The 17944-nt window shown below is 40.2% G+C and overlaps 1 protein-coding gene across 1 annotated transcript in view; it reads right to left on the reverse strand.

The window, feature by feature from the left end:
• Window positions 1–16618, reverse strand: part of LOC131223755 (reticulon-like protein B5) — a 36537-nt gene extending 19919 nt beyond the window's left edge. The window contains exons 1-2 of the mRNA XM_058219255.1: window positions 16463–16618; window positions 12688–12882 (exon numbers count right to left, since the gene is read on the reverse strand). Of these exons, the coding sequence (XP_058075238.1) occupies window positions 12688–12868 (181 nt within the window). The 5' untranslated portion in view covers window positions 12869–12882; window positions 16463–16618. The remainder of the gene's footprint in view (window positions 1–12687; window positions 12883–16462) is intronic.
• Window positions 16619–17944: the final 1326 nt, after the last annotated feature.

Consider the following 17944-nt stretch of genomic DNA (forward strand, 5'->3'; position numbering starts at 1 on the left):
GTTCTGCTTCTGTGATTTGATCTCCACTGTCTTCATGGAAGAGGGTAATGAGACCTCTGTCTGAAAGACCCTCTAAAAAGAACAAGGAAGATAGGCATTCAGGGGAGATCTCGTAATCCGAAGACCAGGAGTGGAAATCTCTATCACCCTCTGAAAGATCTTCATCTACCATGCTATTAATCGGTTGGCTGGATCAGTTGTAGTTGATAGAGTCCTTTCTCAGTGGAGATAGAAAGGGAAGGCAAATCTTGTGATGATAGTTCAGGCCTTCACAGTCGCAAACACGTGTCTCCATCTCGAATGGCAGCGCTTCAGTACCATCTTTACTCTGTGAATCGGGAATAGGGTCTGCAGCGTCTAAAGCTTCCGCGTCAAACTCGAATCACGTATCGAGCCTGCTTTTCGCCTCCCAAGCCTGCACCGGGGAACCGAACCGATGTTTCGAAATTCGAAAATCCTGAACCTCCCAACTTTTTAATATTTGCACCTCCCGAACCTCCTAGCTTGTGTACTCCCGACCTTGACTATCCTCCCGAAAGCTGCCACACGTCCTTGCAAAGCTACCAGGCTCGGCGATTATCCCCATGTTTTGAGGATCGTTCCGAATCTCATGAACGGTCGACTTTCGGTGGATCATCTCTGCCGTTCGTGAACTTAGGGCTAGGATTTCTTTCTGCTTCGAACACGTGTCGATCGGGTAGGGAGATGAGCTTTATATTTGCCCAATGATATCTATACCTTCCGTTAGTGTACTGCTCCCTTCTAAGTTACTACGCATGGCTATCTAATGGGATGGTGCTCCAATAGTACACAGACCCTCAGTAACGCTCAGAAAGAGTACTCCTCCTGAGCATGGAGGACGTAACACCTTCGTCTTCAACTCTAGCTTCTCTATTCACATCCGTCGATGAATGAGACCCTTTGGACCCAAATGTCACCCCAATGAGGGATTGGGTCATCTTTCCTCTCCTGTTGAATCGGGAGGAGGAGCTTTCTTCCCTCAGCCGTAACGTAGATGAAAGGCGGAAGTATCTTCCCCTTTTTCTTCACACCCTAACTCTGATAACCCCCATCTCCTCTCCTAACTTTGTTTTCGGGTCGATTTCTATGAAGCTGCCCAATTGGGATGATGCTGCCAGAAAGAAGTCTTCATTCTAAAGTTCCAAGGGAACTGACCAAATGAGGATCCACACATCTTCATATCCGAGCACGGAGAACTCTTCCAAGGTCTAAATAGAACAGATAGGTCCTTTATGCAATGCCGCTGCCATAATCAAAAGGTCTGGGTGAAAGTCTGCAACAATCATAGATCCAGCCTTTGACTTCAGATATAGAAGCCCCTTCTTTGGTGAAGGCCACTACCGAATTACTGAGTTCGATTCTAGAACGATCGAGGATATCTTGGTTGATGGGCACGTTGGGGACTTTGCTTGACTCTTCTATCGCCTCTTCTTTAGTCGTTACCGTCTTTCGGCTAGTGTCTTCTCTATCCTTCCCATCTTCCTTTGATTTTGTAAGCACCTCCTTGAAAGAAGATTTTCCTTTCTGATAGAAGCTATCTAGATTAAACTCCCTTCACACTACTGGGGCCCTTTTCTGTCTGTACTCTCCTGCACTATTGTTACGTTTCAGTTATGGACCAAACCTTGCTCTCTGGACTGTCATCTTCACTCCCCTAAAGCTTTCGCCATGTAGAATCTAAATCACGCTGGCTAGTTCTCTCTCCGAACTCATTCTCACTAATGCAAACCCCCTATAGTATCCATTTTTTATGTCTTGGCCTCACTACATCCATAATTGTTCCAGCTCAGCCAAAAACTCTTGCAAAATTGATGGGTAACTAATGGGGACATCACGCGCACACGCATGCCCCCATACGCACGTACGCAAGGAGGAGGGCCCCACCATCAATCTGGATCGATGACGACGTCCAAGGAGGGCCTCCTAGTTAAAGGACTACGTTTTAGTTCGTAGGAGTGGACCTGATAGTCATGTCAATCCTACCATGGGTTCTCATGATCGTGGCCCACTATTTTAATTGATCTAGTACTTTGGGTTTTGCTTATTATTGTTATTAGGAATATCATGGATGGTTTAGATTGCTTTGATTAGTTGTTATTTTTTATTACTTCGTCTCCAAGTAATAGGTTGCGCACATAGCGCGAGTTTTGGGATATAGGGTTTTATTATAAATAGGCATCCCTTGTAGTCTTTTTTTCTCAATGAAGATTAATAAAATTGTTGTGTTTTTCTGCTCCTCTAAATTTCTGAGTTGTGGAGATTCATTCAATTGGGTGCGAAACCCTCCCTTCCTCGAAGGGCTAACTACCGTGATGCGAAGCCACACCTATCCTGATTCGCCCCCACCTTCTTCCATCCATATTTCTCCTCCTATAAGCATTCCATCTGCAAATCCATCAATATTTGCAGGCGTTTTTCTCTCTACAACAAATTTCCAAAATCTGGCCCTGCAGGAGGGCTGAAACTTCGGCGGAGCACCACACACAAACCGTGAGTCGGATCGAGTTAAGATTTGGGAGTTTTGGAGTCTATCCCTGACCGACCAGGGCCAAGCTGGCCTTTTTCTGAATAGTGGGCCCCACACACGTGCGGCTGGGATCACACGAACGTGCGTCTAGGCCATTGTTGCTGTCCACATGTGCGGTACTTCTCTTGTTCGTCTCTTTCCTCTCTTTCACTCATCTTTCACCCAAAATCCCTAAACCTAACCTTAAATTACTCAAATCCTCAATTTTATGTCATTTCTTTAACTTTAGGGTTTCCCGAATTGAAATTTCTGAATCCCTTGGATTGGGGGAATTATTTTTGTGCATGTGTGGATGAATTTACCCTCTGATTCTTGTTTGGTCTATAATTTTGATTGATTCGGCCCTAACATGTTTAGGCCTAGACCCGCATAAGATTCCCCTTGATTGAGTGTTTGAACTTTTGTGTGGGATATGGAATTTTGTGTAATTGTTTCTAAACTAGTGTGATCTAAAGCCTGAAATCTTGCACATCATACTTGAATTTCATGTCTTGCATCAAATTTAGTATTAGAGCTTAGGGTTCTTGTAGGGGAATGCATTACATGTTTAGGGTTTAGCTTATGTGTCCATTATGCATCAAGTATCATCATATAGCACTGTTTAGAGGTCCATAATTTCTGATATAGGCTGTTGAATTTTCTGCTATCAGAAAATCCGCATATCTCTTTACTCGATTTTCTATTGACAAATTTTTTTGAGCAAATAGGTTGCTGAAAATTGAGTAGTATTGTGTCATTTTCTCTATATAGAGTCTTATAGGAGCATTTAGTCCTATCTAGGCGCATATAGTCGTAGTAGAAGATCCTTAGATTGAGTTAGTAGTTGTATGCTCACACGTACAGGCCGTGGTTTTGGTTTGCACCCTACACTAAATATGGACCAATTGCAAGAGTCAATGAACAAGCTAACCCAGTAGCTTGAGTCTTTGGGTAGGCGCTTGGAACAACGTATGGACCAACGCTTTGAACAGCTTGATGTGCACAATACCCAACTAGAGACCTCCGCCAGGGCAAACCCTGCTATTGGGAAAAATGTCCAATCTCAGGCAGGTGGTCAAGAGGATAGACCAAGGAATGGAGGTGGCCAAGGAATCGGTTATGGGCATGCACCCATGTGCACCCATCCCGTGAGGGACATCAAGACCACTATGACCCCGATACGCAACTTCTCAAAGGAGTTAGAGTAGATGCCCCCACGTTTGATGGTCACTTGGACCCTAAAGCTTTTCAAGAATGGTTGGCAGACATGGACCACCTTTTTGAGTGGTACGACATGTACTGCCTTGTGGCTAGAGAGAGTGCACCAAAGGCTAGTATAGGGTTACCCACTAAGGACATTCAGGTAGTAGATGAGTTTCGTGATATCTTTCCTGATGATCTACTGGATGAGTTTCCCCCTATGAGGGATATAGGGCACACCAGGATGTGGGACACCGTACTACCTTAGCCGAGTTTACGTTTAATAGTTCTGTCGATAGGTCCAAAGGTCTAAGTCCTTTTGAAGTCGTGACTGGTTATAAACCTAGGAAACCTATTGATCTTGTCCCTATGTCACTGTCCCATAGGCCGTCAGAGTCTGCAGAGTCTTTTGCGCATCATATTTATTCATGGCATCAAGAAATCAGGCAGAAGATCATGACTAATAATGAACATTACACACTTTCTGCAGATCAACATAAACGTTTCAAGGAATTCAATGTAAGAGACTCTGTAATGGTCCACATCAGGCCAGAGCAGTACCCTCAGGGAGTCGTTCGTAAATTACACACGCGTAGCGCTGGACCATTCAAAATTATAAAACGAAGTAGTCTCAATGCGTATGTGGTAGATCTTCCACCCTTCATGGGAATTAGTTCCACATTCAATGTGGAGGATCTAGTTGCATTTCAGGGGGCCACTGATGCATTGTCCAGCCTTTTGCCTAACCATCCTGATTCCCCAGACTTTTTCCTTGATCCATGGCCTTTTCCCGACCCATCTTCCTAGCCTCTATCTCCCATACCTACCCTTTCCAACGCATCGTCCCAGCCTCTACCTCCCATACCTACCATTCCCGACCCATTTTCCCAGCCACTACCTCATATACCTACCCTTCCCACACCTAGAGAGGAGATAGAGGATATTCTAGACCATCACATAATATCCACGTCAGATGACAGATTTCAGAAGTACCTGGTTAATTGGTAGTCACGCTCGGCTTCAGACAGTACATGGCTCACTGAGGAGGAGCTTCAGAGACGTGATCATGACATCTTAGAGTGGTTCAGGAGTTTTGTTTCGCCAGTGGAGAAATCTATGTAGCCGGCGAGAGTTGATGGGGACATCACGCGCACACGCACACCCCCATACGCACGTACACAAGGAGGGCCCCACCATCGATCTGGATTGATGACGACGTCCAGGGAGGGCCTCCTAGTTAGAGGACTACGTTTTAGTTCGTTTGGAGTGGACCCAATAGTCATGTGAATCTCACCATGGGTTCTCATGATCGTGGCCCACTATTCTAATTGATCTAGTACTTTGGGTTTTGCTTATTATTGTTATTAGGAATATCATGGACAGTTTAGATTGCTTTGATTAGTTGTTATTTTTAATTACTTTGTCTCTAAATAATATGTTGCGCACATGGCGCGAGTTTTGGGGTATAGGGTTTTATTATAAATAAGCACCCCTTGTAGTCTTTTTTTCTCAATGAAGATTAATAAAATTGCCGCGTTTTTCTACTCCTCTAAATTTCTGAGTTGTGGAGATTCAATTGGGTGCGAAACCCTCCCTTCCTCGAAGGGCAAACTATCATGGTGCGAAGCCACACCTATCCCGATTCGTCCCCACCTTCCATCCATATTTCTCTTCTCCTACAAGCATTCCATCTGCAAATCCATCAATATTTGCAGGCATTTTTCTCTCTACAGCAAATTTCCAGAATCTGGCCCTGCAGGAGGGCTGAATCTTCGGCAGAGCACCACGCACAAACCATGCGTCGAATCGAGTTGAGATTTGGGGGTTTTGGAATCCATCCCTGGTCAAGGTGGCCTTTTTCTGAATAGTAGGCCCCACACACGTGGGGTAGGGATCACACGCACATGCGTCTGGGCCATTGTTGCTGTCCACACGTGTGGTACTTCTCTGGTTCGTCTCTCCTCTCTTTCACTCCTCTTTCACCCAAAATCTCTAAACCTAACCCTAATTTACTCAAATCCCTAATTTTATGCCATTTCTTCAACCTTAGGGTTCCCTGAATTGAAATTTCTGAATCCCTTGGATTGCGGGAATTATTTTTGTGCATGTGTGGATGAATTTACCCTCCTTTGATTCTTGTTTGGTCTATAATTTTGATTAATCCGACCCTAGCATGTGTAGGCCTGGACTCGCATAAGATTCCCCTTGATTGAGTGTTTGAACTTGTGTGGGATGTGGAATTTTGTGTGATTGTTTTTAAACTAGTGTGATCTAAAGCTTGAAATCTTGCACATCATACTTGAATTTCATGTCCTGCATCAATAACCAGCCTTCTGGGAATCCTTTGACGAAGAGGGTTGTGTAGCTATCCACATCTCTTTTCTTTTCGTTAGGTCTTGGATTGTTCCTCTTCGTTATTAGTTTCCATTCACCTCCTCCGGCCTTCGTTTCCATTCTCTCTCTCTCTAATAGAGCTCCCTTAAGTCTTACAGGTAGAGTCGAAAAGAGGAGAGAGCAAGCAAATGCATTTGAAAATATAATTCTGCAGGCCTCATCTCTCATATAAGCTCTTTTCTTTGGGCGTAGGGTATTCTTCTTCTCGGTTTTGATGCTCTTCCTCTTCGCTTCCTTCAGAAACCCTAGCTTTTTGCTGCTTCTTTTTCGCCATTTCTGTGGGGAGAGAAATGCGAACGGAGGGGTTTTTTCAACTTACATCACTTCTCCACGACTTGAAAGAACTCTACTCCAACGAGTTAATAGCTTGATATTGCAAACGGAGGGGTTTTTTCAACTTACATCACTTCTCCACAGCTTGAAAGAACTCTACTCCAACGAGTTAATAGCTTGATATTGCGCAAGTCTGTAACTATGATCCATGTAGCATCGGAGAGAGGTCTTCCTTGCCAACGAACAATAAATTTCTAATAAGCACCTTAGCGCGTGGAGACAATATGGTTGTCGAAAACATCAATGATCGTTTCATTCAGTGGGAAAATCGTTGGAAGTGTGATAGCCTGTTCCTTGATATCATCATCAGTATGGTGCCCACGAAGATGGAAAGATCTTCCACATTGTAAGTAGGATTGATAAGTAAATTTAGTGGGAGATCTAAACATAAGCATTGACACTTATATTCTTTATGATTTTAAACGGACCTGCATTACGAGGATGGTACTTCTTTGAGGATCCAAGGGGTAACCGTTCGATAAGAATACGGGTCGTAACCATGCCACCTTCACAAATTTGACAAGACGACATCTTGCTTTTACATGTTGCTTATTACTTTCATTACTTGCAACAATATTGCGATGAATTTTGTCATGCACAGCCTCTGGGTTTCATTTCAACTCTATGGGTAAAGGAATCAAACCTATGACATGTCGAATATCCCGTAGCAGAGGCAACTCCTCAGGCTTTGACCTCTAGAATTATGTCCATAACGATAACAGCCAACACTCCACCATTCTCACCTAAGGGGAGGATTAGGATCAGGGCCTTGACCTCTGATATTATGTCCTTGCAGCGTTGGTTGCATTTGGTATGAATTCCGTGGTGGATGGCATTGCAAAGGTTATAACTACCTTATAAGCGAAGTTCGCATCTGTGAGTGTGATCGAAAAATGGTAGGGAAGTGATCGATAGCCCTACAGTGGAGTTCGATTAAAATGTAGATCTAGACCTTTTCTTATAGAAGATTGCCTAGCCGGAGAGCCAAAAGTATCGGAGAGTGTGTTGTTGTAGGTTCAACTTGTCGAGCTTTCCAATAAATATTGTTGACTAACTAGAAATCATACATGACCATCTCGCATTGGATCTATTGGCGTCAGTGTTTTAAGTATCGACAATATCAGCCGATATATCCCACGATATATCTTGTATCCCAAGTAGTGGGATATATCCCACATGTTCAATCCAAAGAGCATTTTCGATTGTCGATCCTTTTTACTAAATGTAAATCATATTAAATCAGTGTCAAATTGTTACAAATCATGAAAAATCATGGATTGGGAGATTCGATTTTGAGATTTGGAGGAGATGGGCTAAGTTGAGAAAATTTGAAAAAAAAAAAAAAACAAAAAAACAAAACAAAAATTTTCAATTTCTCGCAAATCGGTTGCAATCTTTGTGTCCAAACATAAAATCAAACATGTATCCTAATTAGTGATTCTTCTTTTTCTTTTGAATGTATTGTTTGTGTTTCCACACAACTTCTTACATTTATAAATTATATTAATAGACTTTGAATATACTTGCATCGAATTCTGTTAGGCATCGCATAGATTAGGACCCCATTCCAAGAAAACCTATAAGTGTGTATTGATGTCTTTTTTAACAATCGCTGAAGTTTCATTGAAAAGTTCTACCAATTTCTCAATGTTTTCCCATGCTTCCAACAATAGCAATACATTACGCAATACAACCGACATATCCCATGTGATAATCAATATGTATCCGTATCCCAAGGGTGCGATACATAACACGATACCGATATTTCGAACATTGGTTGGTGTAACTTTGCCCGATAGTGGTTAGCTATTACGCGGTCTGTCTCTGCAAGCTTACAATGGACAGAGCTCATTAAACTTCTTGGTGCATTCATCCACCAATAAAATTCCTGGTTTGCACGCAATGAGCTTCTGGAGAACAATATCCATGTAGTCTAAAGGTAAACATAGGACGACTTACGATGAACTTATTGTCATTAATGTTTCGCTACCAGATTCTTATTGGACCCTTTAGCTTGACCTTAACAAATGTCACTCGCCGGACATCATCCATGTCATACCATGCAAAAATATTCAAGCATTGTAATCTAATCGATAAAAGCCTTTGTGACAAGGCAACCCGTGGAGTCTAGAATTTCAACTCATAATTTCTTAGTGATATCATCTTCCTTAGGCATCCCTAACAAGGTGTCATGGACTCTTTATAAAGAGTCCTTGCATGAAGTCATAAACAGACTCTTGAGGACTAGTGCAATTGTCTTGTTGTTGATCAAAAAGCCTCCCTCAATTGAAGACTTCAACCCAGTCGTTAAGATTCGCTCTGACACCAAACCGGTAAAGCCAACTGATGAGAAGAATCAGCCTAAACGTAGACACCTTCAACTAAGCACAAGAATTACAAGCAAAGCAAAACTGAAAATTCACCTGTGGTGTTAATGGGATTACCATGGTTGCACGTGAGGATTGGCGGAGCTAAGGAATAAAGGTTATGTCCTAGAGGGGGGTGATTAGAACCAAATAAAATTTTCATCTTTTTAAACCACAATTGTCTACTTAAGCTAATATGCAAATTAAGCTAAGCGAGGCAATTAACTAAGGCTTCCAAGCCAATAAATGATCCAATCACATCAACTACAAATGATATGTCAATTAAGCAACTAGTTATAATATGATAGTGTACATGTGTGTGTGGGATGTGTTAACTATCAAGTCCTAGCATTCATCTAATCATGCATACAAATAATTAAGCATTCAAATACATAAGCATAATTAAACAAGTGCGCAAATGACAATTCCAAACACAAGCATGTATAGTGGTTCGGTTTCCTTACTCCACTCCCGGTGGAAGCACTAAACCCATGAATGTACTGAATTTCACTATCAGAAGTTTTAAATTAGATTAACCTCTAACATTTGCAATCATGCACAAGGGAGGGCTCCCGCAAGAAACTTTGTATGGTTTTCTATAGGCTCACATCAAAGCTCAGTCCTACATAAGAACCTACTGATGTACACCCGTCAAAGGCTCCGCAAGAGACTTTAGTTGGTTTTCCTTAGGCTAACCAACAATCACGGTTCTAGCCCAAGGACCAACATTTACTCCAGTCGAAGGCTCCCACGGAGACTAACACGTATGCGCCCATGTCCGGTGACCTACACAAGGACTTGATTTAAGCCCCACACAAGCATCAAGGTCCTACATAAGAACCTAGATTTTAGGCCCTACACAAGAGCCAATGTCGTACATAAGAACCTGGATTTTATGCCCTATACAAGAGACAAGGTCCTACATAAGAACCTAGTCAAGTTTGGGTCACAAACTCTTACCCTCAATCCTACACAAAGAAAGAGAGTATACATTTGACAACTTGCTTGCCAGATTAAGCCCCTTTTTATAGTGCCGTCTCAGGTTGCTTAATCGATGCTCTCCCATGCTTCAATCAGCTCCCCTTTGCTCCCCTAATCATGATGTTAATGCTTTGCCAAGTCTTCAGCCCCAAGATCAAACACCTTGCATGTACTGCTCCTTTGAGGTGACCAAGGTGATGGGAGGTTAGTTGAATCTTACTACAACTAATGGGAAGTTGTATTTCCTAGGGGATTCACCTAGATGGACCTTCTAAAATATTTAGACAATATTATGTCTATAAAGGTTGAGTCTATTCTCTAGAAAAAGGAGGAGTTCAAGCACATCTTCAAGGTGGTGGTTGGAAACCCAATTAGTGTTAATCTCAAGGAGGACTTAGAACTCATTGGTTTAGAGGCTTGGGATGAGGGATATGATCATGAATTCACCTAAGCTTCTATTGCACCAAAAACTCATCCAAAAGCCCAAGAACCAAATGCCCTTTATAAGAAGTTCGAGTTCCAACGGTAAAATTAAAAATAATAATAATAAACGGGCAGATAACAGCTATGTCGATGCCATCGAGAAAATCAGATAATATGATATATTTCTTGCTAGACATATCTGAATTATTTGTTCGATGCCATCAAGTGGTCTTCGATGCCATTAAAGTGGATCTTCGATGTCATCAAAGGAGACCTCGATGCTATCAAGAAAATCAGATAAAACGATCATTTCTTGCTGGACATATCTAACTTCTTGTTCGATGCCATCGAAGACCCCTCGAGGTCTGCTCGATAGGATCAAACAGCACTCAGAAACTGTTGTTTTGGGCATATGTTTTCACAGCAACTTCGCACCTCTTTTAGCCTTACTTATCATGTTCCAATTAGGTTCCTAATGCTAAGGGATGATCAACAAAGTTTACCTATTAAGCCAAGATCATCTAAAGGTTCAAGGGTTGTTTTAGTCAAGTGTTAGGGTCACCAAGGCACCTCTTTTACCTGTTCTTTACTCCTTGATGCTCTTGTACTCTTGTGTCTTCGATCTTCAATTTCCAAAGGCTCAACCGATTACATGACACAAGGACTTACGTGATTGACAAACAAGATACACAAATCAGTGCACTAATAAAAACAATAACTAAAAAATTTCATTCATTTCCAAGGTACCTTGATACTACTCATCCTAGGCCCTTAAATAAGCTTTGAAATGTACAAATAAAGAAGATTCTTAATGTAATTAAGAACCAATGACTTAGTACAAAATTGGAGAAGTAATAAAGAAATGCCTAAGGGATAAGAATGCATTTAAGAATATTTGACTAATTCATTATTGCATAGCTAGTTGCCTAATTAGGAGGCTTGGTCCTCCTTATTAATGGGCCAATTGACGAAGATCATCAGCCCAGTTTAGCTTGCATCACCATGCCATCCGCCTCCCATCTTCTTCGTCATTGATCTAAACACCGCCTCTACATCATCACTGGTTTCTTCAAAATTCACCCCCTACACGAAACCCATCTCCGTTCAGCATCTTTGTTTGTTTGCCTTCAGCACCATCAAATCAACATGCACCATGTAATAGAACTTCATTATTGTTTTCCATGTCTATTTGTTAACTTGTTCGTCCGATCTTAGCTGTTGACCCCCTTTTCCATCATCAACATCCCTACCACTTCTCCATTGATCTTCTGCAACCAACCACCACCCCAATCCGGTCTCTCTGCCACCACCAGATTTGTTGTTGTTCAATTGCATGCACTGCAACCCACTACCATCTATCGCCACTACTTAACTCTGAATTTAGTTACATTCTTTTGGAAAGAAAAGAGACATGAGTGCCTTTTGAGCTTCTTCTCTTTCATCATGTGTTCCTTGAGTGTACACATTGCATGCATGTTTAGTACATTTTTTAGTATCATTATTTGGAGTATTCTCCATCACGATGTTATGCCTAGATCTGCTACTGTATCATTGTGAGTTCTGACCCTCTGCGCCCTTAGGTGCATCCAATTTAGTGCTCTGCAAGAGAAATTAAATTGGTATGCGCCACATGTACTCTCCTACACCTCGTGTGCCTCAAACACAATCAGTTGGATCATCGTCAACCTACCCTTCTAACCATACCTGATATTTGTTGTGCAGAGCTTCCTTGCCAGACCTGCTTTATTGTTCATGGACTTTCTGATCACACTTGTTTCGCTGTGTCAAGCCTTTTGGCCAGAGCCATTGTTCACGGATTTTCTTGTGTTTCTGGTGAATATTTGAGTTCTGATCTTGTGTTTGTTCTCTATCATCCAATTTCGATTGGATTTGATATCCAGTTGTCATTGAGTCGGATATATGTTTTATTCAGTCATCATCCAATTTTGATTTAGATCTAATATCTGGTTGCTGTTAATAGACTGGATCTAGAAATCTGAACCATTGTATACTCATACTTTGTGCACTTGAAGCAATAGGTAACTGCTCTCTACAAACTTGTTTTGGCACGCTTGTCCTTTTGGGTCCCCAGCAACTTCTGAGGTTTTGCTTCTTCATCTGAACCTATCTACATCACCAGCATTTGAACAAACGCGACATTGTTAAATTATATTAAATCCTGGGATATCGCCTCCTAAGATTGGTAAGATACATTCTTTCCTATGTATATATAGGCCCTTATCGATGAATACACAACTCCAGATTTCCACCTAGTCTCTAAATCTATCACTCATCGGTGACCTTCTTAGAATAGGTGGCAAATATAATTTTCAGAGCCAATTCCTAAAATTCTCCAATTATTGAAACTGTGATTACAAATGAAAGAACAAAAATATCCCCGAAACAAATCCATAAAACAAAATAAAATAACTTATGAACATAAAGAGAGTAAGGATGCATTACATTTCCCGCCTCCAAGGACTGCATGCACCGGTTGCTGCCTGCCGAACAAGCGATTCGTTATTGATGGTTTCTCGTTATCAGAATCTGATGAAGAAGAAGATGAGACATCATAGTGATGAATCTTCTCATTGATCTTCTCCATCAAAGACTCAGAACCAGTACCTTCAACAGGCTCCGACATTATTTTCCTAAAAACTGAAAGGAAAAAACATGATAAGATATTGAACATACAAACTAGAAGAAAATGCACAGAGTGCAAAATTTTAAAGAAAGAACAACCACCACCCAAAAAGAAGAAGAAGAAGAAGATAGGATAAAGAAAGAAAGAAAAAAAAAAAAAACAAAGAAAAAGACTGCATGATGTTATCAATTAAAAGCAATTCTCGCAGAAATCAGGCACAGAGAAAAGAAAAATATACTCAGTAATCTGAAAAGAGGATGCCAAAGTCATAAATCATGGGACCTCTTCCATATGAAGCCCAACAAGCCATAGATGGAACCAGTCAACCAGCAGGACTTATCATTGACCGTCCATGATTCAAAAATGAAACCAGTTAACAATCCTTGAAAAAAAAAAAAAAAAAGAACCAATTAATGCAGTTTTGATGGTTTCATGTGGACCTTTGCTATTTAATTTTTACAGCCTCTATGAAAGCCATGATGTGGGCCATGTGGCCCCCCATTGTGCAGTCCAAGGCATACACCATGCACAATCCATGGAGGGGTCCACAGGTTAAGCAGTTAAAGACAGCAAGTCCCTCATACTAGGAGGCCCCATGAACTATAATTTGGGGCAGGAGGAATAGTATCCTTGGACCTTGAATTCCTATACATGGAGTGATGTAGGACGACCTAATCCAACCTTAAATGAGCATGGTATATGAAAGGGGTAGATTTATGCAATCTTAAAAAACAAATAAAATATCAGCCTTGTACATCATAAACACAAGAAAGAAATAAGGTTAATATAGCATTGATTATGGCCATCCATCACAAACGCGAAGTATTGAATCTTAAAGTCTGATTTTAGTTGGATCCTACGAAAGATAAAACTTTCATCTTGCAATAGGTCCGTCTAACGATCCAAGTGGATTTTCTAATCCAGAAAAATAAGAATTTCTTGGATTGGGAAATCTGGAAAATTCATAAAAGAATTGGTGGTTCTTCAAATTTAGATTCGGGTGATGAGTTTTATATGGGGCTGAAAATCTTTTGATATCTAATGATTTAGATAAAAAGAAACAAGATTGGCTTCTAGATCTAAATATTTTAAGAGAAAAGGAAGAGAATAAGGTTAAAGAAAAAGAGTACCTTGAGAAAAGAAAGAATGAGAAAGAAGTAGAGGATGAGAAATCATTTCCCTGGGCCTCACGCCCTCTTCCAATCACTGGAAGTCGAAGACGAAATCGTCGGAAGCAAAAAGCTCTCTTTTTCTTTCATAAACATAACATAACATGCTTTAGGCTTAGGGCAACCTTTATAAATTAATAATTACAGGAAATTACTAAAACACCCCTACTAAAAAAAAATTAAAAAAAATCGCACAAAAATTGTACGCAAACTGTCTCAAAACTTAAATAAACCAAATATTCATAAACTAAATTCAAATTTAAGATGTCCGATGGGCCCCGATGATAGCGCCATGAAGGTGGCGTAATGAAGGTGGGCTGTGGCTGTGACGATCCAACGGTCCGATCACACCATCCTCGCGATCCAACGGTCCAAATGTCTCCTTTAAGCAACTTACATGTGTCACAAACACATGTGTAAGGTCTTCAACCTCTAGAGACCCAACTCATATCCGTCATCTAACCACATTGACACGGGTAACACACGCCTCCTGTGTTGATATACTTTGACTGGCCTGATGTCCGCATCATGGAGCCCATGGTTTGTGATCCAAACTATTGATCTGTTAGGCTCCAAACTGGGAAATTCCGAATGTTTCAATCAGCCTGACTAGATGCAGTAGAATTTTGAGAAAACTTATGTTCATGGTGCGACTCATCAGATTAATGGATTGGATCAATGAACCAATCCTTTAATGGTCCCTCGGATTGGATCAAGGATCCGTCCATGGGGCCTATTTGTAGAAACTCAGGACCAAAGAACATGGTATGATTCCTCCTATGAGTTAGCCTTTATTGGAGAATCTATAAAAACATGACTATAATAGAAGGAAGAAACTGATTCGATGAAAATAAAAACAGATAGAGTGAGGGGGGAAAAATTCAGAATGAAGGATAACAAAGATTTCATTACAAGAGTGGAAAAAAAATATATCTACAAGAATAACTGATGCCATAATGGCCAATAGCACCACAATTAGTGGTACCTTGGCATCTTTGCCGCCAACACAGCAATTGTGTATGGCATAGGTACTGTGAAAACAATAGGCACACCATGAAGAACACACTTCTCGAAAATCATGCTGATCCTCTCACTAGGTGGGTCAAACCTGTATGTTGAGTCGGACTATTGGTTGTCCATTGAATTCGATTTTGCAGCCCCCCCTGATGAGCTGAGATGCCTGATTTTTGTCTGCAGGTAATCTTATGGTGGGGCTCACCATTTTCATGGTGTGGATGTCCTACAAAAGTGGCATGTTGATGTTAAAGATGGTGCATTGTCGACCGCGTCTGATCAGTTCACTTTCTACAATTACTAATATGTAGAAAGATGGAAGTGCCGCAATCAATAAACATCCAGAAACCAATAAACAGGACAATGCAATTGACAGAATGTATTGCAGTATAATGCAACAGATATGATCATATTCCCAACAAATAAAAACAAAAACGCATGAAAAGTCATTATATATATTAAAAAAATAAATCTAAAACGTCTATAGGTAGAATGGGTCAACAGGAAAATGCAATTTTATTATTAATGTACATAAAAAGAAAAAAAAAAATGAAATTTCAATATATTAGGCTGTGTTTGGTTGCACCAAATTTCATGAAACATCGTTAAAATCTGCCTCAAATTAGACTGATTAATCACGAAATTTCATAATATTTGGTCCAACCAAATGCAGCCTAAAGCACAAAGAGAGAGAGAGAGAGAGAGAGAGAGAGAGAGAGAGAGAGAGAGAGAGAGACTACAAGATAGATAAATGAAGTGGTCAATAAAACAATGCAGTTCAGGTTTCTTTAGAAAATAAGAAGAAGAAGAAGAATCACATTGAAAAAAATCCACTGCTTAACAGAGGAAATCAACAAAACAATGCAATTACTAGATCGATATTACAAAAAACAAACAAAAAAGAAGATCAGTACAACATCTCAATGCAATCGATAGATCGTTTTCCATGGAAGAAAACGAATCAGATCCCATAAAAAAATATTTTAAAAAAAGTAAGAAATCTATGAAAATAAGGTATTAACAGCACAATAAAAATCAAAGAACGATTTTCATGGAATCGGATGAAATTTCATTATAATAAATCGAAAAAATGGGGAAATTGTGAAAAGACGTATTGACACAAATGCAATTCATTGATCGATTTCCATTGAAATCTAGACATTATAAAAAATTAAAAATTAAAAATTAAACAAATTTTTTAAAAATTTAAAAAAAAAAAAAAAAGAAAAAAAGAAAATCGACTATTGTCAGAAAACTCATTTCATAGTGAGATTCTCATCGAAATGCATGAAATCTCAATAAAGAAAGAAAAAACTCAAAGGACGAACGGATAGATAGAACAAAATGAAATTCAACAGCATTGGATCGATCAAATTACAGAAATTTCCATATCAGGAATCAATTGTCTTACAGATATGAAATCTAGCGTTAGGATTAGGGTTTCCTTCTTGAAGAAGCTTTTGATTTTTTCTTTTTCTTTTTTTCTTTTTTTCTTTTTTTCTCGCTCTCTGTTTTGCTTCTCTTCGAACTCAAAAAACCAGGGAAAAACAGGTAAAAGTAGAATGGAGTGATGTGGACGTGGCTTCTTTATATACTCGACGTATGCGTGACTCTGACGGTTGAGATGCAAGTATGTAACGAAGGGGAGCGGATTAGCTATTACTCGGGGACGCGGATTGCGTCCTACCCGCGCCCGTCTCTAGCCACGAACGGGCAGTTCCGGGGGCGGGCCAACCGTGATGTATCATTTTATCCATACCGTCCATTCCTTTTCTCGTATCATTCTAAGATACAATCACAAAATTGATACAGATCCAACGCTCAAGTGAACCACATCGCAGATGACTCTTACATTTAATGTTGTGTGCATTTAATACAACCAAAGCTTATTATTGTCCACTTGAGCGTTCGATCTGTCTTACTTTTAATCACGTACCTTCAAATAATTTGTGAGAAGGGATGGACGGCACAGATAAACAGATACTCACAGTGATCCCGCCCACATAACTGCCCGTTCGTGGCTAGAGATCGGTGGGGTACAACGCAATCCGCGTCCTCGCCCGAGTAACATCGTAGCGGTGTTACTTACCGTATGTGGCCCACCTTTATAAATTTCTTTCATATCCACGCCGTCCTATCAGTTTTTTTCAGATTATTTAAGGATGTTATTCAAAACTTAAGCAAATACAAATTTCTAATAGACCATCCACCGGAAAAAGTGGCAAATAACTATTAAAAGCTTTTGATATGCCAGAAAGTTTTAAATCAAGCTATTTTTTATATAATCCCTTTATACAGTTACGTGTGACCTTATTAACGTATTAAATGAAAAATAAACATTATAGATTTGCTTACGGGAGAACTTAGGAAGCTTTTAATGGTGAGCGTTCTGTCATCACTGTTTATTGGTGTGGTCTACCTTATATTTGGATGTATTAATTTCTAGGACCATGTTCTAAAATGGGCTGACTCCCACCGTTACGACCGGAATCGTCTACACCACCTGCTTCACGCGGGGCGTAAAAACCCAGACTGCGAGATCAACATGTTTCATGTGTAAAATCCACTCCGTCCATCATGCAAAAGCTATTATTTTGACCGTATATACATAAGATAAGACTGATTAAAAACTTATGTGGGCCACACCCATGTAAAAAAAATGTAAAATTAATTCCAAAACCACTAAATTCACACGTTGTGGCCCGAATGAGTTTTGTATTGGTAAACTTTTTTTATAGTCCATTTATCATTACACTTGATTAACGGGTATGATGAAATACACGCACCAATTTGCCCTAAACATAAATATGTGATTAGCATCCAATTCTCATTATTTCATGTGATGTGCCCACATTGTTATACCCTATTTCTAACTATTTTGATAAAGTCAATA

Source organism: Magnolia sinica, chromosome 13, assembly GCF_029962835.1.
Source record: "Magnolia sinica isolate HGM2019 chromosome 13, MsV1, whole genome shotgun sequence".
Classification (NCBI taxonomy): Eukaryota; Viridiplantae; Streptophyta; class Magnoliopsida; order Magnoliales; family Magnoliaceae; genus Magnolia; species Magnolia sinica.